General features: G+C 46.7%; 1 protein-coding gene across 2 annotated transcripts in view; it reads left to right on the top strand.

The window, feature by feature from the left end:
* Positions 1-4,927: 4,927 nt before the first annotated feature.
* The window catches only part of EPHX2 (epoxide hydrolase 2), a 58,135-nt gene continuing 37,739 nt past the window's right edge, over positions 4,928-25,323 (top strand). For both annotated transcript variants that reach the window (XM_017540407.2, XM_017540406.2), the window contains exons 1-5: positions 4,928-5,151; positions 16,583-16,667; positions 19,886-20,045; positions 21,248-21,438; positions 23,453-23,575. In XM_017540407.2, the coding sequence (XP_017395896.1) occupies positions 5,051-5,151; positions 16,583-16,667; positions 19,886-20,045; positions 21,248-21,438; positions 23,453-23,575 (660 nt within the window). In that variant the 5' untranslated portion in view covers positions 4,928-5,050. The remainder of the gene's footprint in view (positions 5,152-16,582; positions 16,668-19,885; positions 20,046-21,247; positions 21,439-23,452; positions 23,576-25,323) is intronic.

Here is a 25,323-nt window from a genome sequence, read left to right on the forward strand (position 1 = left end):
ACACACACACACACACACACACACACACACACATAGTATATGTGTGTGTCTATATATACATATAAAGTTAGGTGTATACATTTTCCATCTGGAGATGGAAGGAAGGAGGGAAGGAAGGAAGGGAGTGAGGGAGGGAAGGAGGGAGAGAGGCAGGGAGGGAGGGAGGGAGGAGAATATCACAAATTGTATCTATCCGGATTCTTGGTTGCAAGCAATAAAAACCTACCAATTCCTTTAAGTGAAGAATGTTTCTATTGAGGGAGAAAGGGGGGTCACAGAAGCACCTAGAAAGCTGGAGGTGCTGCTTGAAGAGCAGGGAGAAGAGGGAGGCCTCTGTCCCGTGGCCAGCGTGGTGGGCCCTGCTGCTACAGAGCTGCATGTGAACCTGGCACCATCTCGGGTGCTGCTGTCACTGCTGTCCTGGGAAGAATCAGTCCCTGCTCCTGCCGCTGCTGCCATAGTTAATTCTTCTCCAGCCCTCCTCCTTTGTGTCACTGGCTCTGCATACAACGGTCAGGACAGATGCATCTGATTAAAACCTGTGCTCCCAAACCAGATGACAGGAAGACCAAGGAAGCAGGAATCTGTGGAAGGTGGCCTCTGCCTACTTCAAGAGGGGGGACATTCCTAAATATCTGAAAGTTGTTTCAATGCTGGAAACCCGCAACCCACCCCCACCACAATCTAGCTCTTTGTCTCCTAACATCAATGCACACTCAACTTTCCATCATCACATTTTGAAAAAAAATGTTTGCACCTAATTGTCCTAAAATTTGTACCCAGAATTTGTTTTAATCAGGTATGGTAAGACATGCAGACACAGAAGTGACTGTCATAACGGAGTGAGTCTGTACTCACAGATCCCTTGACTCAGAAGGGGTGGCACATCCCCGCAAAGCCACATAGGGCCACAAGGAGCAGCACCAGGGAGTGCCAGGAGGCGGAGGCCACAATGGGGGAAGGCTGGCCCCCAGCCTGCATGGGGTTTCCCGGGAAAGCCAGGACATTGCAAGGAAGCAGCTTTCGATGAGACAGACTTCATACTCTTGGTGGGTTCTGGGCTATAGGGGTGGTGTCTGATTGCCCAGTACCTGGCTCTGAGGTGATTTGAGGCAGGAGAAATACTGGCTTGGTGTGTGAGAGTTAGACAATTAGGGCTGTTGTGGATACTGAGTCAAGATTGGGCAGAGGGTTTGTACTATGACTTTAGTGCACCTGTAAAAGCTGGCTGCAGGGGAGACGTAAGCAACGCTGGCTGTTAGTTTGGCCCCGCACATAGTGGATGTCAAACAGACAAATACAGAATCTAACAGAATGCAACCATTCCTCACACAAGCAAAAAGTCCCCCCAAACCCCATCCTCACTCCACAGGGATAGAACTCCAAGTCTCACCAGGGACCATCCAGCTCCGAGTCCAGCCTCCTGCTCTAATTCAAAACATTTGTTTGCTGCATTAAATAAAGGACAAAACTCCAAGTGGATTGTAGGTTTAGAAAACAGCCCAAGGTAACTTTACTTTGAACTCGATTAAAGTATCTACAGCAGAGAGAAGCAGCAGTGTGTACCCTTCCCTCTCAACCCTTAGTGATTAAACAGGTTTTACAAAATACAGTTGGGCAATCAAGGACTAGCAGGACGTGGGGAAGGCATAGGAATGGCAGAAACCCAAAATAAACCCTAATGAGGTCATTGTAAGTTCATTATGAGTTTAGTGATTGAAATCAGGTATAATTTATAAATTTTCACTACTACATTAGCCATCTTTTATGATTCATGCTATCGCCTAAAACATATTTCATAAACACTAAAATTAGCAGACATAGGGGTTAGGATTTACATTTCAAAAAGCTATCCAGTTCCCATAGCCCTGCTGGGTAAGCCCTTATCTCTCTGTACCTTAGTAGCAGAAAACACAGGAGAAGCATGACCCATGGGAAAGGGCAAAGCGCAGTGAAATGCAACTGAGACCTTTAATCTTTGCCTAAGCAATTCAGCCAGAAAGGACTGTAACTCACAGGCATTATAAAATATTCCAGATCAGAGCAATTTACTACTTAACCCCTCCTGAATAAATAAAAGTCCATGTGATAGCTTCATAGCTTTCTCTTAACCAAAGAGGAAAGTGAAACACATATTTCTACATTTTAAAATTTTTCTTCTCAAAAGGGACTTTATGAAAGCTAGTTCTGTAGGAGGTGTATCATTCCTCCTCACTTTACTGTTTTATAAACATACTTATGTATTCATAAGCAATACTGTGCTAGATGCAGAATTCAGAATGCAGGCAACAGAAATTACTGTAGCTGTTTGGTTTTGTTTTGTTTTCGATACGGAGTCTCACTCTGTCACCCACGCTGGAGTGCAGTGGTTCGATCGTGGCTCACTGCAACTTCCGCCTCCCGGGTTCAAGTGGCTCTCCCACCTCAGCCTCCTGAGTAGCTGGGATTACAGGCATGCACCACCATGCCCGGCTAATTTTTTGTATTTAGTAGAGACGGGATTTCGCCATGTTGGTCAGGCTGGTCTCTATTTCCTGACCTCAGGTGATCTATAGGGTCCAGCCTTACAGGGTCCAGCGAGTCCCTCCCTGCTGGTGTGGAGATGAGAAATTAGAAATAAAGACACACTATACACCGGGATAGAGAAAAGAGAGTTTGGGCCCACGGGTCCACTGCTACCCAAAAGCGTGGAGACCAGCCGTGGCCCTAAGTGCCTGGACACTCTTTTATTGAGTACAAAGCCGGGGAAAGGCAGGTAGGATGAGGTCATGGTGGTCAGTGACAGGGTCAGGTAAATCACATGTCTTGGAGATAGGGGGACTTTGAAGAAGCCCAGGGGAGGAGAAAACCTAAGGAGTCAGCACTTTTTCCATACTTGTCAAGAAATAGCAAGGTCACTATGATTTATGTTACTATTACTAATTCTTATCTTCCAAGGAAAAGAGGAACCAGGTGCAGAAGCAGAACTTGAAAGTAGCCACAGAACGTGACCGCTGAAGCGCAGCACCACATGGAGACAATTAAGTCCCCGGATGTCTGTGGGCCTCCCTGACAGCCCTCAGGCCTCCCACAAGAGCTTGGAGAACTGGAGTTTTCTCCTCGATCCTCAGGGGATGAGACGTCTTGGCCATCTTGGATGTCTCCTCCCCTGGCTGGCTAAACAGCGGGCGCTTTCTCAGTGCTGACACTGTCGCACAGCCGAGGCGTCCTCCAGCAGCCCTTTTGCGGGCGTGACAGAGGACTCAGAGCATCTTGTCTTGGGGTCACCGCTTTTCCATTGCCACTTCAGTCCCATACTTCTTGACCTGAGGCTTATTAGTAAGATTAAAGATTAGATGATTATATATGCGTATACAGTTGTATTTACATATGAATAGCTATGTGATTATATATGATCATGTATAGGAATAACTATGTAACTATATCTCTAATTTGTTTCTATGTTTATAGGAGAACATGTTGAGGCTTCAGACCCTTGCCTTGGCTCTTGTGGGGTTTTCTCCTGACAGTGATACACCCGCCTCAGCCTCCCAAAGTGCTGGGATTACAGGTGTGTGCCACCACGCCCAACCTGGAGATTTAAGAGGTTTCATACTATATAGTTCAGGTGGCAATTTGCTTTCTATTTTTTTAATTCAGTTCTACCTTTGAGATCAACTAACTTCCTGAGAAACTAGTTTGCTGTATTCCCTTCTCTACTGACCTTTCAGTCTTCAAATCCAGAGTAATCTATTGTCTACCACCAAAGGGCCCACGGAAAGTGTTCTGAAATAACCCAGTGTCATCCAAGTCCAAAATTGGACAGCTTTTTTTTTTTTTTTTCCAGTTCTTTCTGTAACATTTGGCATTGTTGGCTACTCTGCTTCTTGGGCAAGAATCTCAGAAAACACTGCTCCAGGCAGAAGCCTAGAAGAGGTTGCAAAGCTAGGGGAGAAAACAACAGCATAGCTGGCTAAGAGCAAATAGCCCAGAGGAAACCCACAGCTCTTGTCAATCTTGTTGATTACTAGATCCAGAGACTGTTGTAGACCTCCCAGCTACAGTGAGGTATCTGACAACCTCTCATAAGGTTCTGGAAGCTCCGTGGTGGAGGGCATCTTGGATAAATCCACAGAGACACATTCAAGAGTGAAGCCTCCGCTGATGGAGACCTCACTCACTCTATTTGGTCTCCACCAAAGACATGGTTTTTAATTCACGGAGCTCCACTACTCAAAGACTCCACTGTGCTCAAGGACTCCCAAAGTTTTAGTTTTCCTAGGAACATAAATGAGCCAATAGTGTGGAAATCGGTGATTAAAAACAAACACACATGTTTAGACAGAATTATTACAAGTAGCATGTACAAAAGGAAAATAGCCCACATTTAGTTCTTCTAAGCCTCAGTACTCAAGAGATTGAAATCGAAGTATTCTGGGCTGGCACACCATAGCCGGAACATCATATTTTATTCTAGAAACACATTTGCCCGGGCAAAGAAGAGCGTGCCTAGAGGAGTGGTCAGGATAGTGAGGATCTGTGATCCTATGTTCTGCATCTAGAAAATTCTCCGGATATACCAACACGCGCACACACGCGCACAATGCACACACACAGGGTCTGCGGCCTCTTTCCCAGGCATTCCAAGTCCGGCAAGTTCCCAGCGAACTGTCCGCCAGTCCAGGAAGGCTAGGGCCTGGGTCTGCCTCTTCAAGCAGCTTCTGCAGGGGCATTGGGAGCGGGCATAGGAGTCCCTGGACTTTCCTTTGAGACAGTGGAAGGCGATATCCAGAGGCAAGATTCTAGCCTGGGGTTCCCGTCTCCCTGACCTCCCTGCCTCTCCCTTTGACACCCTTTCCGCCGCCCATCCCCTTCCCCGTACTCTTTGCGGGCCGGACCTGGTCCTGCCAGGACCCGGAAAGGGGGCGGAGCCAGGTTAAGGCGGGGCGGGGAGGAGGCGGGGCCAGGGCAGGGGCGGGGCCGGGCCAAGCTGGGAGGGTCATGCGCCACCACCTTGGCGCGTCTCCCGGGTTAGCTCCGGGTCCCGAGGTCAGGCTGCAACTCCGCCGCCATGGCGCTGCGCGCGGCAGTGTTCGACCTTGACGGGGTGCTGGCGCTGCCCGCCGTCGTCGGCATCCTCGGCCGCACGGAGGAAGCCCTGGCGCTGCCCAGGTAAGGGGGCCGGGCGCCGTCGCAGTGGGTCGGGGCGGCAGGAGGCAGGCCCCAGCTGCAGGGTGGCGGGGCTGGGCTTGCAGCCCTGAAATGCCCGTGCGTGTGAGAAAATCCGTTATCTTTCTGAATGCTCACGGTTAAACCTTGCCAAGGACTCCACAGTTGCTTTCTGTGTTGAACTTTTCCAGAACCGAGAGGAGTTACTCGCTTTCTGCTGCGGCTGCGTCCTGTCTAACGGGGTGGCGGTTAAAATGCTCACTGAGATTCAGGAGAGAAGCAAGTTCTCTCCCAAGGTGTGGGTTGCAGGTTTACTTGTTGTAATAGCAAACTGCAGCGGCTGGCCAAAGCCACATCACTGGGAAATAGTAGATGAGGGGTGCAGAGTGAGAGTTTAGAGACTTGAGGAAATACCTGTTGTACTTCATGAAAAACCAGCCCACCAGAATGTGAAACTGTTTGTATAATGTGGTTTCAACTATGAAAAAAAGCTACATGCAGAAAAACACCTGGAAGAAATATGCCAAATGAGATTAGGAATAATTTAATTTTTTTTCTTTTTTGCAGTTTTCAACTTTTAAATTTACAAACATGTATTATTCCTACATTCAGACAGGAGAGAAGTATACTTATTTGTAAAGTGAAAAAAAGAAGGCCAGACATGGAAGCCATTGTCCGTATCCTCCTTTTACATATGAGGAAACTGAGGCACAAAAAGAGACCAGCTGCCCAGATCGCATAGCTGTTAAAGAGCGGAGCCAGAAATCCAACCTCAGCAGTCCATGTCCAGAGCCCTTGCTTTTGATACAGTAAGGAAGACGAGATAGCCAGTAGGTTGAGGGAAAGACCTGTAATCTCTGTGCTTTGGGAGGCTAAGGTGGGAGAATCGCTTGAGGCAGAGAGTTCAAGACCAGCCTGGGAGGCTAAGGGAGGAGGATTGCTTGAGAAGTGGTCCGGATAGTGAGGGATCGGTGATCCTACGTTCTGAATCTAGAAAAGTCACTGGATATGCCAACACACACATGGTCTGCGGCCTTTTTCCCAGGCATTCCAAGTTCGGCATGTTCATAGGGAGCTGTCAGCCCTTTCCAGGAAGGCCCAGGCCTGGGTCTGCCTCTTCAAGCAGCTATTGCAGGGGCAGTATCCTAGGTATTCGAGGCGGCAGTGAGCCACGATTGTGCCACTGCTTTTCAGCCTGGGCTACAAAGCACAACCCAGTCTTAAACAAAAACAAACAAAAAAAACCCCCTCAGACATCCACAGAGAGCCAAAGTTCAAGATGAAGTCAGTGCCATAGGTGTACAAAGTTCTAAGGTGATTTAAGGAGGGAGTGGTGGGTCTGTCCGATCAGCAGAATCAGGGAAGGCCTAATGGAGGAAGATTGCTGGAAGGTTGCTAGGGAGAGATGCAGGGAGAGCTTTCCAGGTGTACAGGGAAGAACGTGTAGAAAGGCTGGGGAGGTGGGAAGCATGGAGCATGCACAAGAACGCTGACTATTCCAGTCTTGCCAGATGTAGCCCAAGAGAGGGACGCAGAGAAGGTGGTTGGACATCTATCGTAGTGCAGTGTAAAAGTCGGGCTAGTGAGCATGTATCTACCTTGGTGGCCAATGGGGAGTGCTTGGGGGTTTTTGAGATAGGGTGGAGAGGGAGTAAAATAATTAAGAGCCCTGGGCCAGGTGTGGTGGCTCACATCTGTAATTCTAGCATTCTGGGAGGCAGAGGCAAGTGGATCACCTGAGGTCAGGAGTTCAAGACCAGCCTGGCCAACATAGTGAAACCCCATCTCTACTAAAAATATAAAAACTAGCCAGTGTGGTGGCTCATGCATGTAGTCCCAGCTATTCAGGAGGCTGAGGCAGGAGAATTGCTTGAACCCAGGAGGCGGAGATTGCAGTGAACCAAGATTGCACCACTGCACTCCAGCCTGGGCAGAAGCGTAAAATGCCATCTCAAAATAATAGTAATAATAATCAGAGCCCTGAATCAAGGTGGCTGATGGTTGGGATATATTAAGGAAATTGGTAAGAGTCAAGATGGTGCGGCTCACCAAAATATCTGAAAGTTTGGGGCCTTGAAGGTGGGACAGTATGGAGGTTGGAACTGAATAGAACAAGACTCTTAAGCAAGGAGCTTATAGGGGCATTGGCATAGAAGATGAAGCACCAAGGCTGCAGAGCCCAGCTGAGAACAAAGGAAGCCAGTGAGCCCGTGCTGGAGCTGTAGGCAAGGTGCAAGGTGCAGGTGAGGGGCCGGGCATCTCCGGGTGCCTGCTGGAGGACAGGTGCTGGTGTTCCCAGGGCTGCCTTGAACTCCCAAAGTGAGAGATTGCAGAATGAGCATGAGTTATTCCGGTGTCAGAGCAGAGGGCGGTAAAGGGAGGCTCCACCTTGTTTGTATCTGTCTGGTCCAGTGTTCTTAGAGGGTTAGGGGGCTAGAGGTTGGTTCTCTGGGGCAACCAAGGCTGCTGTGATCTGGAGGAGCCAGGATGGTTCCCTGGAAACCAGATCAGACCTGAGGCAGTTGTGTGTGCTTAATTTAATCTCATACCTCCTCACACAGCGTCAGTGTGGAGGGTCTGCCAGGTGCAGCAAGACAGATGAAAACATCAAATTTCTTTTAAAAATATATACTATAAAACTTGAGGTGGCTACCCTATTGCATAGGTACATGCTCAGTACTTGTTTTTTGAGGGAGAAAAATAAGTGATCCGCAAATACAGTTAACACAGAAATTGAAAGAGCATTTGGCAAGCAGGACTTCTTGTGCCATATCCTGTGTACTGTTTCAGTAAATATTTATTGAATGCCTCCAGGCATTGCTGGGCAGCTCCTAGACTTGAAGTTGCTTTTTACACCTCTGAGCTTTAACGCATTCCCTGAAGCACCTCGCCTCTTTTTAAAATTTTTTAAATGGACTTTAATCACGCAACTAATACACAAATAAATTATTGTTATAAACTATTCTTATGACACAGAAAATGTAGAGTCCTTATTCAGGACGTTTCAAGCAAAGTTCAGTTGTGCGAAAATTACTAACAGAGATTATAGTAGTTAACAGTATAAGATTATGATGGCGGGCTGTCTGAAGCAGATGCCATCACGCTGGCTGCTGCAGCAGGGAGGTGTAGGCGGTGGCAGCAGGAATGGCTGTGGGAGCAGCAGTGGCGACAGTGGGTCCCCTGTGCCCCATGTTCCTGAAGCAGCCAACTACACCACCCCAATCCTCACACGACTGGGCAGAACTTGCTCTGAGGCCCGGAGCCTCTGCTGAGGCCTCAGCCTCATTCCCAACCATGCCCCAGGGGCCCTGGGAGTGTTGGGTTTGTTTGTGTGGGGTTGGCTGGGGCCACTATGCCACCTGCACCTTGCCCGCCACCCTGGGAGCTGCCATGATGGGGCCGAGCCAAGTCACCTGCCAGTTGGGGAGCAGCACGGTCGGGCACAGAGGGGCAGGTAGACAGGGGCCCAGAGGTGGAGCTGAGCCCAGGGTGGTGCAATGCTCCATGGAGCCAGCGGAAGCTGGGGGCAGACAGGAGCCCTGCCCTCCCAGGCATGGCTGCAGCTGTCCAAATTGTAGCTGCGGACCCAGGCATCTCTGCACTCTTAGGGGGCCTGGGAAGGCCCCCCTTACCCCTGCAGGCTTGGAAATGTCTCCTTCTGATCCCTGGCCACTCCCTGCTGGCGGCACCCACTCCAATCATGGAGCAAAGCTGATGCTGAGCCTGGGTACTGTTGACACCTGGATGGGTGTACACATGCTTGGGGCATGCTGACACGGTAGCCCCCTGCCACCTCAACCTCCTCAGGACTTTGGGGACAAATGAGCATGGAGGGAGGCCAAGGGGGTGCCGAGGGTAGGTCAGCCTGACCTGCAGGCATCCCTTGGCACAAACAGCCTGGGCACTATGAACCGCAAGAGGAGGCAGACAAGCTCCTGGGCAGGAGGGGCAGTTCCCCAGTGAAGCCCCACCTTCAAGCTGGGAAGGGCCTGAAGCCTGGAGCCAAGCTGCAGGTCCCACGGAACAGAGTGGGAATTCGTGGTGTCTTTTACAGGCCTGCCTGTGACTACCCATGGACCAATCAGCATGCACTTCCTCCCCTCTGAGGCCTATAAAAGCCTCAAACCCAACCAGACTCTAGGACATTCCAGGACAACCAGCTGCAAAGAGGAACTGCCCACCCCATGGTCTCCTGTCTGCCCACAGCTGAGGAGACCACAGGATGACCAGTTGCAGAGAGCAACTACCCGTTCTGCTGAGAGCTACACACACGTCAGGGTGACCTGCCTAACAGAGAGGAGTTACCCTCTCAGCAGCTGGTCATCCCGATGAGTGTCCGGCTCTCAGCAGAGAGGAAAGCTCTGCTGAGAGCCAGACACTCATTGAGACAACCTGTCCAGAAGAGAGGAGTTACCTTCTCTGCTCAGAGCCGGACATTTACTGAGATGCCCGGCTGCAGAGAGGAGCTGCCGTCTCTGTTGAGAGCTAAACACTTGCTGAGACACCCTGGCTACAGAGAGGAGCTGCCCACTGATGGTCTCCTCTGAGCTGTTGTATTGCTCAAGAAAGCTCCTCATCGTCTTGCTCACCTTCCACTTGTCTGCCTACCTCATTCTTCCTGGACACAGGACAGGAATTTGGGACCTGCTGAAAGGTGGGGCTAAAAGGGCTGTCACACAAACAGGGCTGAAACACACCCTTGCCCACCACATTGTGGGCAAGAAGAAGGAGAGAAGAGAGGAGAGAAGAGCTGTGGCCCTTCAGGGAGCCTAGACATAGGAGCCCCCCAGGCCAGGGTTGTGATACCCTCATTAGGGTTCTTTGGTTCCTGGCATTTTCAAACTTGTAGGCACCACACCACATTCCCCAGTATCACCCATGGAAGCTGCTTATGGTATGCCTGGTCTAGCTGCAGCCTCACAGGGAGCCAGTGCCCATGTGGGTGCCTGGAGCTGCCTACCCCCTGCAGCGGGTGTGCCTGGCTGTGCACAGTGGCCAGACCCCATGCTCACCCACACACCCCTCACCACGTCACACCTGGTGTGTCCTTGGCAGGCATGGGATCCAGGCCAGTAGTGAATGTGAGCTGAGTGCAACCTACCAGGCCAAGAGGGTGGAACAAGCCCAGCAGGCCAGAGCAAAACTGGAGCAAAGGTGCCACTGGCCACAGGTTTCTGGCTGGCAAAGCAACACCCAAGGATCCCATAACAATTACATTTCAGGCCAGGTATGGTGGCTCATGCCTGTAATTCCAGCATTTTGGGAGGCCTAGGTGGGTGGATCACAAGTTCAGGAGTTCGAGACCAGCCTGACCAACATGGTGAAACCCCGTTTCTACTAAAAATACAAAAATTGCTGGGCGTGGTGGTGGGCACCTCTAGTCCCAGCTACTCAGGAGGCTGAGGCAGGAGAATCACTTGAACACAGGAGGTGGAGTTTGTAGTGAGCTGAGATCACGCCACTGCACACCAGCCTGGGCGACGGAGTGAGAGTCTGCCTCAAAAAAAATTACATTTCATACATAGTTAGTATTTTCTGGGAGACTGAGGAGGTTATAAAATGTGTGCAATATAATCTGATTTTAATTGATTGCTGGGCATGGGGATGGGGAGTTATTGTTTAATGGGTACAGAGTTTTAGTTGGGAAGATGGAAAGATGAAAAAGTTCTGGAGATGGTTGGCGGCAGTGGCTGTACAGGGGCAGACATATTAATATTCATTGGCACTGAACTATACACCCAATAGTGGTTCCAGTGGTCAACTTTATGTTATATATATTTTACCACAATAAAAAAGTGATTGTTGAATTTCCAATTTCATTAAAAATGAGAATCAGTCTTTTAAATTTGAATTGTATGAAAAATGCCAAATTGTGTGAAAAATGTCCCGAGTTACCTGTTAGAACATCCATGCAGCTGAGAATCTAAATGCCCTCTTCACAACCTTCCCCTTTTAAAATTGTGTTCTGTCTTTAGGTAGACTGGGAATCATTCTCGATTTTTTTTTTTTCCAGGAAAGATGTGTGATGGTAAACTATCAGTCCTAATATGTCTGATAATCTTTCTCCTGCCTTCATGTATGCAAAATAAGTTGTTTGGGAATAGGATTTTGGGGCCATTGTTTCTTTTTATCTCAATCAGTGGTGAACATTGCTCAACAATTTTCTGGCAATTCACTGTTGCAGAATAGAAGGCTAATACCAGTCTGAGTTGTTTTTCTTTTATGTATAATCTGTTTTTCTATTTGATTGTTACACTTTTTTATCCTAGGAATTGAAACATTCCTCCAACATATGCCTGCTCTGTTTCTTTTTCTTCTTAATTTTTTTCCAGTACTTGGTGAGTATTTGGTTGCCTTGTTTGTTTGTTCATTTTTAAGGCAGGGTCTCTCTGTTTTTTCCAGGCTGCTCTTGAACTCCTGGCCTCAAGTGATCCTCCCACCTCAGCCTCCCAAGTATCTGTGATTACAGGTGCCATCCACCATGCCTGGCTCCCTGGTGAATGAATGTTTTTGATTATAGGACTCAAATCCCTTTCATCAGTCCAGAAAAATTTTCTCCCATTAGTCCTGTGACTGTTGTTTCTCTTACCAGTCCTGCGATTCTTATTGTTTGTTTACTGAAATAATTTGCCTTCCAAATAAGAAAGAAAAAAACTGTATCTGAGGAGTAAATTAAATTATCAGGCCCAAAGAGACATTTAAAATGTGACAGCAGTCATAGCTGATAAAAGAAAAACTTCAGCTGAATTGAATTTAAAGTAGTTGAATTGAGCAATGATCGATTCGTGAATCCAGCAGCCCCCAGAATCACAGCAGATTCACAGAGACTTCCACACAGCCACATGGTAGAAGAAGATTTACGGACCAAAAAAGGGAAATGAGGTACAGAACAGCTGAATTAGTTACAGCTCAGTATTTCCCTTACTTGAACATAGATTGAACACTCAGCAGTGTATGAATGGCTGAAGGACGGCTGCTGGGATTGACCAAGACTCAGCTATTGTTACAGGTACATACTCCTAAGTTAGGGCTTCAGTCTTGTCTCTCTGTTAAGGTAGGTTGCAGTTCGTGCACAAGGACTCAAATATAGAAGTACAGAGTCCTTCTCAGGCCATATGTAGTTTGCTTTTACACAGCTCACTCTCTATCTTCAGCTGATTACTTCTTGAAGTCACTTGCTAGGTGGGCTCTAGACTAACTGAAGGCAAGTAGTCTTAAAATGCCACACACTGGACACCATAACTCACGCCCTATAATTCAAGAGTGTGTCAAAATCAAAGATGTAGAGATGAATCTCTAAATATAATATCTTATTTGGGAAGAAAGAGTTGCAATTTGGAGCACACACACGCAGACCCAGTGGTCTTTGATATGTCCCAGGAACAAAGACAAAAGTCAGAGGTTTTATGAAAAAGGAGAAATGGCCTGAATTGCTCTTTGAGAAAGTTCCTCAGCACTCTGAGGGTTTGGGGAGCTGCCAAGCTCTGATTGTTGAGCAACAACCATGGGCAGATTCTCTGAGAAGCTAAAGATAAAACTGGTTTCCAGTTACAACAAGCAGTTTCAGCAGGTGGGCTTGCAGAGGACGGTTACAGGCTCACCAGCGCACCACAGTATAGCAGCCTCGTGTTGCTCAGGTAGTACCCTGAGTCCTACCCCAAGTTCTTTGTCTGACGACCAAGAAAGTTAAGGAATGTGGACACCAAGAGTGAGGTTGGAGCGAAAGTTTAAAGAGCAAAAGAAGAAAGCTGTCTGCCACAGAGAGGGGTCCTGGAAAAATGGGTTGCTGATTCACAGTTTGGATGCAGAGGCTTCTGTAAGAAACCCATATGGGGCTGGGTGTCTCATTTGCACGAGGCATGCATTTCTGGTAGTTCCACCCCATCCTCCTGGTACACATGCAGGCTCTTAGCTTGAGTTACTCTATGTTGCTTTGTTTCCCTTCTGTACATGTGTCAGGGGATGGAATTTTCCATTGTAGGCACATCTGGCCAAGTCACCTGTGTAGCCTTTCTTGTCTGTCTTAGGGAAGCCTCCTGGGCAAGTTCCCTTATTTGTACCTGTGACTTGATTTCTCTGGCTGTTCTTTTGTTTGAAAGAATTTAATGGAGGACTCACCCTAACTGTCTGCCTGACTAGTTTCTTCCTTTCTCCTCTCTCAGAATTACATTCTTGGAGCTAAAAATGCTCAGTGCCGCAAAGTGGAACCAACACTCAGGCAAAAGTTTTCTCAGCAAAACAATTTACTTCTATAGAAGGTGTCTCCTGCATGCAAGGAAGAGGCATGGGAGAGCTCACAGAACAAAGAACAGCAATTTTTATCCCTAATGCAGACCCTGTTCCTGTGTCCTCCCCCGTGGGCTGGGGTTGGACCACACAATCTAGGCTGATTCTGATAGTCTACTGTTGACATCATCAAGGGGGCAAGGGTGGGCTTTTGACAGGAAGGACAGTTACTGGGTGACAGGTAATGCTTGGGCATGTTTGGTCACAGCAGAGATAGGGAGGGCTGATGGATAAATGTTTAAGATTACTTTTTTGAAGAGAACAAAGAAATAGAGACTGAAACCCTTTGAAGAGAAACTATTTGTTCTTAACAACAGAGCAATATTTTGAACCTTCGATGTTTTTCCCTTCGCTTCTCCACTCTGTTTTAATTGGGTATAGAGTCAACTCAGATGATCAACTTCCACAGATGTGTAGCTGTTCCTGGACAGAACAAGGTCCAGCTGCTAGCTTGTTCCCATGGTCCAATAATAAGATGCATACAGACTGGGAAAGAGGGAGTTTGTTTCTGCAACCAATTGTGGGAGAAGGTTGGAGTTACTCACAAGACTCAAAGTTGCAAGTTATTTTCTAGTGCTTATATACATTTAAAGCTCCATGCTACGTGTGGGATTGTACCTACAAACAGGAGTCTTTTAGTCTGTATCTAATCTTTAGGGACTAGGGTCTGAAAAGCTTTTCCTAGGGTCTTGGAAAGTTTCTTAATCTTAGTGGGCCCTGGTGTGAGGCGTATGTGATTACTATTCAATCAGACTTTAGGGTCAGAAAAAACCCTGGCGGGGTCTTAATGGGTTTCTTTTCGCATTCCAGCCCTCATACTCACACACTGGTTTCTCTAGTTCTTTGATGCTTAACTTAGGCATTCATCAAAATTATAGTAAAGGGTTAGTGGAAACCCTGTTCTGGTTGCTAATGGAAACGTGGCCTGCCACCTACCAATCACTAACCAGTATTACTTCTGTAAACCAGAGAGAATTCCTGTCAGACGACTTTCCATCAGCCCATTCCTAGTTTCCTTTCATTTTTAAAATGTTACTTGTAACAAAGGCCACAGAGAGCATACCCACGGGTGAAGTGGAAGTGTATTCTGGGCTGCAAGTCCTCAATAAAGTATGTTAATTTTGCCTTAGCTCCTTCCACTAGGTCAACAAACAGGTCTTACCTTCTGGTTCATAATTTTAATTGCTTTACCATTTTACTCTCTGTTCTAGGAAATATTCTTGTCTTTTGATTCAACAATTTCATTTTGAAAGGCTGTAAATTTACTGCAAATCATTGAATCGTTACAACATGTGAATCTGATGCTATGCAATTGTCTTAGTGCATTTTCTGTTGCTTTTAAGTGGATATTTGAAAGGGGGCTCAATGTGCTGTCTCAGGCCTCTCGTCCACTTCTTATAAAGCCACTAGTCCCAATCCCATCAGAATCCATTAATTCATTAACCCATTAGCCCATGGATGGATTACTCCATTCATGAAGGTGGAACCCTCATGACCCAACCACTTCTTAAAGGCTCACCTTTCAATATTGCCACATTGGGGATTGCATTTCAACATGAGCTTCAGAGGAGACAAACGCTCAAGCCGTAGCAATAATTATACCTTAAGAAAGTGGCTTAAAAAAAAAAAAAAAAAACAACTGTTGGCAAAGCTGTGGAGCAACGATTGCCAACATTGAAAAGTTGAGCAAGGCCATAGATATTAGGTATATGTCTCCTTATAGTTGGTCCAGAGCCGATCACTGTTACCTGCAAGAGGGTGTCTAATAAAAGGTATACTTGACTACTATCAGAAATAAAACTCCCAGGATGGGGAATTGGTAATTCCAATTGAATTGGCAAGCCAGTTAAAATTACCAGACCTGAGTAACAGAACAAATACATTTACACAAATAAACACGTTTGTCTGTGACTCAGTGCATTTATTTACTGGGGCTGATGTAACAGCAAACACAGACTGGGTGGTGTCAACAGTAGAAGTGTTTTATCTCATGGTTCTGGAGGCTAGAAGACCAAGATCAAGATGTCAGCAGGGTGGGTTCCTTCTGAGGCCTCTCTCCTTGGCTTGTTAACAGTGTTCTTCTCCCTGTGTCCTCACTGGTTGACCCTCTGTGTGTGTCTGTGTCCTCATCTTATAAGGGCACCAGTCCTGTTGTTGGATTAGAGCCCACCTGTATGCTCTTATTTAGCTTAAATTACCTCTTAAAGACCCACTCTCCAAATACAGTCACATCCTGAGGTACTGGCAGTTAGAACTTCAATGTATGAATTTGGGATGGGGGCACACAATTCAGCCTTAACACAGCGATATGGTTTGTATTTGTGTCCCCACCCAAATCTCATGTCGAGCTGTAATTCCTAATGTTGGAAGAGGGGTTTGGTGGGAGGCGATTAGATCATGGGGGTGGAGATCCCCCTTGCTGTTCTCGTGATGGTGAGTTCTCATGAGATCTAGTTGTTTATAAAAGTGTGTAGCACTTCCCCCTTCTCTCTCTCTCCTGCTCCAACCATGTAAGATGTGCCTTGTTTCCCCTTCGCCTTCCACCATAATTGTGAGTTCCCTGAGGCCTCCCCAGCCACGCTTCCTGTATAGCACACAGAACTGTGAGCCAATTAAACCTCTTTTCTGTATAAATTACCTGATCTGAGGTACTTCTTTATAGCAGTGTGAGCATGGACCAATGCAGGAAACTTTTAAAAGGTTAGAAGATGAGATTAAGATAAAATAGAAACTAGACAGGCAGAATGGAAACCAGAAAAAACATATTCCATTCTTTTTGAGGAAGGTGAACTGATGAAAAAGCCCTTCGAGACCGTGGCTGGTGCACACGAGGACAGTGATAGCCATGTGCCCACTCTTGGTTCTGACCCTTAAATGGTAAAGTAGGAAGCACCTCCGGTTGAAGCTGCTCTCAGGTGGTTTCCTCTGAGCAGCTTCTCCATGGAGTATATTACTGTATAGTCTCATGTCCTCAACTGGATGGCTCCTTGTGGGCAAAGATCCCAATGTGAACTGTGTTTGCATTTTCCAGTTGCTGGCAGCATGCCTTTCTAGTGGCTGCTTCTCAATGAATATGAACAGCGTCCGTCTCCATGTGCTGCCATGATGAAATTCACAGAACCTTCCTGATGTGCTTTGTGTTTTCCAGAGGCCTTCTGAGTGATGGTTTCCAGAAAGGCGGCCCAGAGGGTGCCACTGCTCGTCTCATGAGAGGGGAGATCACGTTTTCCCAGGTGAGGGGATGTCACCACACAGAGCCCTTTGGATGGACATTTTCTGCCTGCATGCCTGTCTCCCCCACTTACTGGAAGCTCTGTGAAGGCAGGGCCATGTCTTCTTCACCCATCTTCCCCTTACAATGCCTAACCCCCAAGACTGACCTAAAAGGCCTGGAGACATACAAAAAGGCATTTAAGACAGGCTTGTCATCTCTTTGGCCAACCAGAGGGAAATTTCCAGTTCTTCCAAGATGTATGCCAGGGAGCTACGACAGACAGAGTGACTATTTTTGGGCAGGGCTGCTGGATCTGTTCATTCAATAGCCAGATAATGGATAGACTTGGAGTCAGAAGTTAGGGTTTGAATCATAGCACCCACTTACAGGCTGTATGAGCACAGCAACTTACTTCACTTCTCCAAGTCTCAGTTTTGCCAACTTTACGACAGAGGTTATCATGCTACCCATTTCATCAGCTGCTGTGAAGCATGGAAAGTGCTTAGCACCATGCCTGGCACATAGTAATTGCTCAATAAACAGTAGTTAATATGGTTAGTATAATCTCGAATATTTTTAACAAAATAATCAGGATCTAACACCACTCGAATTTCCAATTAGTGTCTCTCTAAGAAGAAAGGCTATTGAGAATCTCCTTATAAGCACACAGATAAAACATTCTGTATTTTTCAAAACTTCTATGAATTATAGCCAGGCTTCACTCAGTCAGAGTACTTGGGGCCCACCGTAACAGCAAACACTCATCTTTTCTGTGAAGGCAAATGTGATATTACTGGTAGCATTGTAGTCACTTTAAAACATACATGCTAATATGTTGTGGCAACTGGTGAACGAAAACTGTGATGAGACTATTGGGAAGAACATTACTGAATTGTTGACTTTTTATTTAATCCATTAAAAAACCTCAGTAGTATTGTTGGAAGGTAATGAAGAGGGAATGCTATATATTTTCTTCTTCCTCCTCCTCCTCCTCCTTCTCCTCCTCCCTTTTGAGACAAGGTCTTACTCTATTGCCTAGGCTGGAGTGTGGTGGCACGATCACGGCTCCTGTAGCCTTGACCTCCTGGGCTGTGGTGATCCTCCCATATCAGCCTCCCAAGTAGCTGGGACAATAAGGACAAATCACCATGCCCAGCTGTTTTTTTGTATTATTATTGACAGAAATGTGGTTTCACCATGTTACCTAGACTGAGCTTGAACTCCTGGGCTCAAATAATCCACTCACCTTGGTGTTCCAAAGTGCTAGGATTACAGACATGAGCCACCATGCCCAGCCTATATTTTCAATGAACATACAGATTTTAGAGCAAATTTCTAGTAATTGCTATGAAAATCCTGCATTTCATTCAGGCTCCTTGAGTGGCTTCTGATAGATGTGTAACTTCTAGGAAACTGGCATGGCTAGAGGGAAGAAGCCTGGAAGACTAATCTGTATCAAGCAAAGGGCTATTTACACTTGACTTGTCTTTTAAAAAATGCCTTATCTTGGGATTGAATATCATCTTTTAACTTGTTATGTATGTATACTATACAGACAGAAAAGTACACACAGCGTACAGCTTGATGACTTTTCAGATACCGAGTATACTAATGTCACCAGCACCCAGATCAAGAAAATGAAACATTCCCAGCACTGTAGGCACCCACATATCCGCACTCTGGACACCATCCCTCCAAAAGTATTACCATTCTGACTTCCATCCCAATAGATCGCTTTTACTTCTTTTGGACTTTACATAAATGGAATTGTGCAGATCATCTCTTTTGTGGTCTGGCATCTTTTGCTCAACATTTATGGGTGAGACTCATAGCTGCTGCATGCAGCCATAGATCCTCTTATTCTCATTGCTGCATGGCATTCCGTCATGTTCATATACCCCAATCTATCCTTTCTTCTATTGATGGGGGTCTGGGTAGTTTTCAATTTGGCACTATTACAAACAGTGCTGCGATGATGATGTGTATCTACCACAATCCATCCTGCTGTTAGTGAGTGTATTCATTTGCTAGGGCTGTCTCTTATATAGCACCTTGGGCTGCTACCTACAACAAACGTGCCATAGACTGTGTGACTTAAACAGCAAACATTTATAGCTCACAGTTCTGGAGGCAGGGAAGTCCAAGATGAAGGCACCAGCAGGTTCAGTGTTTGGTAAGGGCTTTCTTCTTGGTTTGCAGATAGCCACCTTCTTGCTGTATCCTTACATGGGAGAAAGCAGAGAGAGAGAGAAAAAAAAAAAGCAAGTCTTGGCTATCTTCTCCCTGAGTCTTCACATGGTCATCTGTCTGTGTGTGTCTGTGTCCTCATCTCTTCTTATGTAGGCCACTCATTACTGGATTAGGATTCATTGTAATGACTTCATTTTCCCTTAAGTACCTCTTTAAAGGCCTGATTTCCAAAGATAGTCACATCATGAGGGTCTGAGGGTTAGGAGTTCAACACAGGAATTTTGGGGAGGACACAGTTTAGCCCATAACAGTGGACATTTGGGTAGTTTCCAGTTTGGAGCTTGCTATGGTGCAACTGTTTGTGTCCCCCCAAAAATTCCTATGTTGAAATCCTAACCCCAGAAGTGATGATATTAGGAGTTGGGCCTTCAGGAAGTAATTAGGTTATAAGGGTAGACCCCTCAGGAGTGAGATTAGTGCCCTTATAAAAGAGATCCCAGAGAGCTATTGAGTGCCTTCTACATGTGAGGACAGCAAGAAGGTGCCATCTGTGAGATAGAAAGCAGGCCCTAACAAGACACCAAATCTGCTGGAGTCTTGATCTTGGACTTCCCAGCCTTCAACACTGTGAGAAATAAATTTCTGCTGTTTATGAGCCACCCAGCCTCTGGTCTTTTGTTATAGCAGCTGAGATGGGCTAAGACAGGGTTCTTAGGAATAGCACTGCTATGACTGTGGGTGAATATAACATGCTCTGCCCATTCTGCTGTTAGTGGACAATAGCACTGCTATGACTGTGGGTGAACATCACACACTCTACTCATTCTACTGTTAGTGGGTTGTTTCTGGTTTGGGACTCCTAGGAAGAGCACAGCTATGAACATTTTTGGCCATGTCTTTTGGAGAACATATGTTGGCATTTCCAGTGGGTATATGTCCAGGAATAGAATTGCTTGGTCACAGGGAATGCATAGGTTTGGGTTTAGTAGACCCTGCAGAGCTTTGCTGAGTGGCCGTACCAATTGTCCCCTCACTTCACTTTGACAGTGGGTACCACTCATGGAAGAAAACTGCAGGAAGTGCGCCGAGACCTCTGGAATCTCCCTGCCTGAGAATTTCTCTGTCAGTCAAATCTTTGGCAAGGCAATTTCAGCCAGAAAGATCAACCGCCCCATGCTCCAGGCAGCTCTCACGCTCAGAAAGAAAGGTAAGGATCTGATACTGGTCAATCTCAGGCCTGACCACACAGAACCCTCGGAAGCATTAGGTCAGAATCCAACGAAGTGAGTTTTGACATCACAGATCTTTTGAGCCATGATGGAAAGCCGTTCTTAAAACATGGCTCCAAAGCAAGTTTTATCCAATGCAAAAGCAGCACTGGTTAAAATAGAATTGCTGGAAAAATGGCAGAATTTTACTTAATAAAGTAGTTGATGCCCATGACTGCCTTGTGAGCATCATTCTTCCCGTCAGTGGCTCTTTAGTAATGACCTGAATGACACAATCTTTTGTCACAGTGATTAAAAAACAAGGCCTTTTTAGCAACTGTGATTTTCTCAGCCTTTGCGTATCAGAGTGTCTGAGCTATGAGTTGGCTGACGTGGGCTCAGATGATGTCATATAGTCTAAGACAAGAGGTCAAGTTCTTCCATAGGCGTTGACTTGGGGTGAGCACCTGACTCTTGTCATAGGCATACTTGAAACCATTCCACCCTCTTATCAGTAGATTTATCCAGCTGTGGCTGAGCCATTCCGTGTCTGTAATTCCTGCCTCCTTATTACATGGGAAGAGTCTCACCATCAACTATTCAGTGTCTTGTTTCCAGAACTGCCTGGTTCTCACCCTCACTCATTAGGCAGATAAAGCCAGGGGATAATCCTATCTCTATGTCTTCTTCTTTAGTTTTGAAATGGGAACCCAGTCCCTGATAGCCAAAGCAAAGTATTCTGGAATTTAGTCAAGCAGAGTTTTCAATAGCACGGACTAGAAAGAATGCTGGATTTTCACTGTGTGGCTCTAGGCGGCTTATAACTGATCTGAGCTTCTGTTTGCTGATCTGTGAATCTGGGAGGGTGGGATCACCTTGCCCACCCCAGAGGTGGTAGAGATCAAATGAGCTGATGAATATAAAAACACTGCTCCAATGTTGTCAAGGAGGAAGGAGGGTACTGTCCCCATCTGGGCCTCTGAAGGCCTTGAATGAACCCAGCTCATGCTCGTGTCTGTGTCAGAGATGTTTATGGGTCAAGATGATTCTTTGCCAATTCCTCGGTTGAAAGCTGAGCATAAGGGATTGATATAAGTGAGCATGACCTGCTTGGCCCATCATTGGGGTTCCCTGGGGGCATCTGGAGCATCTCAGGGCGAAGTTATGTAGCTGGTCCATCCGCTGGTGGCTTTTTGCTCAGGATTCACAACCGCCATCCTCACCAACACCTGGCTGGACGACCGTGCTGAGAGAGACGGCTTGGCCCGGCTGATGTGTGAGCTGAAGACGCACTTTGACTTCCTGATAGAGTCGTGTCAGGTGGGAATGGTCAAACCTGAACCTCAGATCTACAAGTTTCTACTGGACACCCTGAAGGCCAGCCCCAGTGAGGTACGGAGACACTTCCCTATAGCGGAGAAGGATGTTCAGAGATATTGCAACTAGAGAAAAACTGAGGAGTGAGCAGGCGGGGTATATCTCAGGCCTGGCAGGACAGCTCTGGGTCCCCTTCTCCCAGACCAGGGCTTCTCCTAAACAATTTTTACCTGTTCTTTGATCTAGAAAATTCTCCCAGAGTTGGGCATTTGGCCCCATTGTATAGCTCTTATAGAACTTTTATCAAAACAGGCATCATCAAAAGCTGTTTTAGCCCAGCTGCCTCAGTTTACTTACAAAGAAATGGGGATCTGGGAGACGTGCAAGGCCACAAGGCTAGTCAGGTTCATCCCCACAAAAGGTGGGTGAGGACAGGCTCCAGTATTGCCATGGTCTCTCCCACCAGACACCCTGTGCCCTGAGCCTATCCCCAGAGATCACCTATCCTAAAGCTCTCTTCTCCTTGTGTGTCCCTACTCTCATCTGCAAAAGGTGATTCGACTGAGGTTAAATTCCTTTCCCTCACATTTCCAACCCCCACCTCCCAACAAACTGATCAGAGCAAACCCTGGACTGGACTCTAGCCTCGGAGTCCTCGCCATGCTCCATCCCGGGACCTCCCTTTTCTCCTCTTGGACTTTGCTTCTGCTTATCTCAGTGCCTGGAGCCAGCCTCAGAGCAGGGCTCCAAATCTAAGCCTGCACCCGAATATATCAGTCTTCCTATCGATGGCTTCCAGGTTGGATGAGCTGCTTAGAATTCTAGACTTCCATTGTCCAAGATGGTAAATGCATGCACCCATGATTTCTACTATGAATTCCAGGATTTTTCTGTCTGTGTATTTATTTATTGTTTAACTAATTATTTTTTCTTAGAGACAGAGTCTCACTTTGTCACCCAGGCTGGAGTGCAGTGGTGCGATCATAGCTCACTGCAGCCTCAAACTCCTGAGCTCAAGTGATCCTCCTGCCTCAGCCTCCCAAGTAGCTGGGACCACAGATTCATGCCACCATGCATGGCTAATTTTTTATTTTTCATTGCGACTAGGGTCTCACTATATTGTCCAGGCTAGTCTTGGACTCCTGGTGTCAACCAATCCTTCCAGTCTCCTAAAGTGCTGGGATTACAAGTGTGAGCCACCAAGCCTAGCACTTTCTTTCTTACTACATATACATTTTTGATTCATTAAGAATCTGGCCGAGCACGGTGGTGCACACCTGTAATCCCAGCACTTTGGGAGGCTGAGGTGGGTGGATCACAAGGTCAAGAGATCGAGATCATGTTGGCCAGCAAGGTGAAACCCCTTCTCTATAAAAACACAAAAATTAGCTGGATGCGGTGGTGTGCGCCTGTAGTCCCAGCTACTTGGGAGACTGAGGCAGGAGAATCACTTAAACCCAGGAGGCAGATGTTGCAGTGAGCTGAGATTGCGCCACTGCACTCCAGCCTAGTGATAGAGCAAGACTCCGTCTCAAAAAAAAAAGAATCTATTTGGGGGTAAGATGTAAAGTAAGGATCCATTTTATTCCCCCGACCGTTAACCAGTCATACCAAGACCGTTAAACAATCTTCCTTACCATTTGGACATGAAACTTTTCTCAGAAACTAAATTCTTATTTGTATTTGGGTCTGTTTCATAGATAAGTCTGCTTCTTTTCTAGTGCCAAATTTCTGCCTTTTGTCACTTCCTAAATTGTTTGACTCCCTGCCCTCACTACAGTTTTTTTTCCCAGATATATTTTTTTGGTCTACTTATGCCTGTTGATTTTCCCAGATGGATTTTAATGTCACCTTGATCAGTGTGTATCCCCCCCTAATACTCTTACAATTTCAGAAGTAGCTGAGGCCAGTAGGTCTGTGTGGGGTCATATGTATCTGTGTTTTCATGTGTATGTTATGTAATTAAATGCTTTCCATTTTAAGAGTAGATGGTTACAAAAGAAAAGGAGTTTTCAATCTCATAAAGTAGCTCCTGTTTGCATTCTGGTGAGTTTCTTTCTGGGATGCTCCTATGCTGTTTTGGGCTCAGGTCGTTTTCTTGGATGACATCGGGGCTAATCTGAAGCCAGCCCGTGACTTGGGAATGGTCACCATCCTGGTCAAGGACACTGACACGGCCCTGAGGGAACTGGAGAAAGTGACCGGAATCCAGGTAACTTGACTTTGAAGGGAGCAAGGTTCCTGTGCTCATCTGTGGTTTCTGGACTTGAGTGGAGAAGCCGCTGTCCATGGAGTTCATTGCTCCATGAATGACACCTGGGTGCCACTCCGGGGTTGGGAGTCTGTCACCCACTGTGCAGTCAGCATGATGTCCCTAAGGAGCATTGCTTCTTTCTCTGTAGTCACTGAACAGGGTAACAAGAATTTGTACTAGTCTTGGGTCAGGGCTGGGGAACTGGCAGCAAGAGTGGGATGTTCAAGGCCATCTTAACCTCACTTTTGAGAGTAAATGGAGAATGTTTACCCTAAGGGTCAAGGCCCCTACCTGGCATGCCCGAGCATGCCGCTGGCACTCAGGTACAACCCTTTAGTTCCACCCAGCTCATACCCTCTTGGCAGTCAGAGGGAAGCCTCTTAAGAAAAGCCTTTCCCTCCCGAGGTGGATGGGACAGCTGTCATGATGTCCCTGGGGCTACCTGGGGATTAGCCTGCTCCTCCACGTCTGAGGCACCTTTCCTTTTTTGGGTCGACCTCAGATCACTGACCTCACCAAGTCCACAGCCTTCTGCAGGAGTGCAGCCCCCTCATCCTGTGAGCGCAGGGGAGAGGAGGCAGGAGAGAGCTGGTACTCAGCTGAGCCTGCCACACATCCAAGGATGCACAGCCATTGCCTCAAAGAGAACTGGGTTAGTTTGCTCAGGCTGCCGTAACAAAGTACTGCAGACTGTGTGGGTTCAACAACAGATATATATTCTCTCACTGTTCTGGAGGCTGGAAGTCCAAGATTAAGGTGCCAGCAGGGTTGGTTTCTCCTGAGGCCTCTTTCCTTGGTTTACAAACAGCCGCCTTCTCCCTGTGTCCTCACATGGCTTTTCCCTGTGACTTTCTGCTTCCTAACCTCCTCTTTTTATGAGGACACCAGTCAGATTGTGCTAGGGCCCAGACTAATGACCTCCTTTAACCTTAGTTACTTCTGTAAAGGCCTCATCTCCAAATACAGTCACATTCTAAAGTATTGGGGCTAAGGCCTGGTGCAGTGGCACGTGCCTATAATCCCAGCACTTTGGAGGCCAAGGTGGGCAGATCAGTTGAGATCAGGAGTTCGAGACCAACCTGGCCAACATGGCTACACCCTGTCTCTACTAAAAATACAAAAAATTAGCCGAGCATAGTGATAGGTGCCTGTAATCCTAGCTACTCGGGAGGCTGAGTCAAGAGAATAGCTTGAATGCAGGAGGTGGAGGTTGCAGTGATCCAAGATCACACCACTGCACTCCAACCTGGGCCACAAGAGCAAAACTCTGTCTCCAAAAAAAAAAAAAAAAGTATTGGGAGCTAGGACTTTAACATGCAAATTTTGAGAGTGATACAGTTCAGTCTATGACAAGATTAATTATATTTTTTGTCTTTAATGAATAAATTAAAATATACACCCAATTGCTTCATAACCTTAAAGCATCTTGCCCACACTTTGTTCATTTGTCCTTCTACAGACCTGCACATCCCAGGCCACAGAGAAGAAAGCGCATCAGGCTTGAGGTCAGGGAACCCATGTGCCTGTAACACTTGCTAGGTCTGTGCCCTCATCGTATCTGAGTCACAGATCCCTGTCCTGTGAAACTGGGAAAGTCAATCATGGCTCATTTCTTTTTGTCTCAGGGGTAGGAGGAAGACAAAGATAGAAGGAAAAATGAACAGCATCCCTCTTTTAGTCTGTTTTTTTTTTTTTTTTTTTTTTTT

This window comes from Cebus imitator, unplaced genomic scaffold, assembly GCF_001604975.1.
Source record: "Cebus imitator isolate Cc_AM_T3 unplaced genomic scaffold, Cebus_imitator-1.0 Scaffold125, whole genome shotgun sequence".
Classification (NCBI taxonomy): domain Eukaryota; kingdom Metazoa; phylum Chordata; class Mammalia; order Primates; family Cebidae; genus Cebus; species Cebus imitator.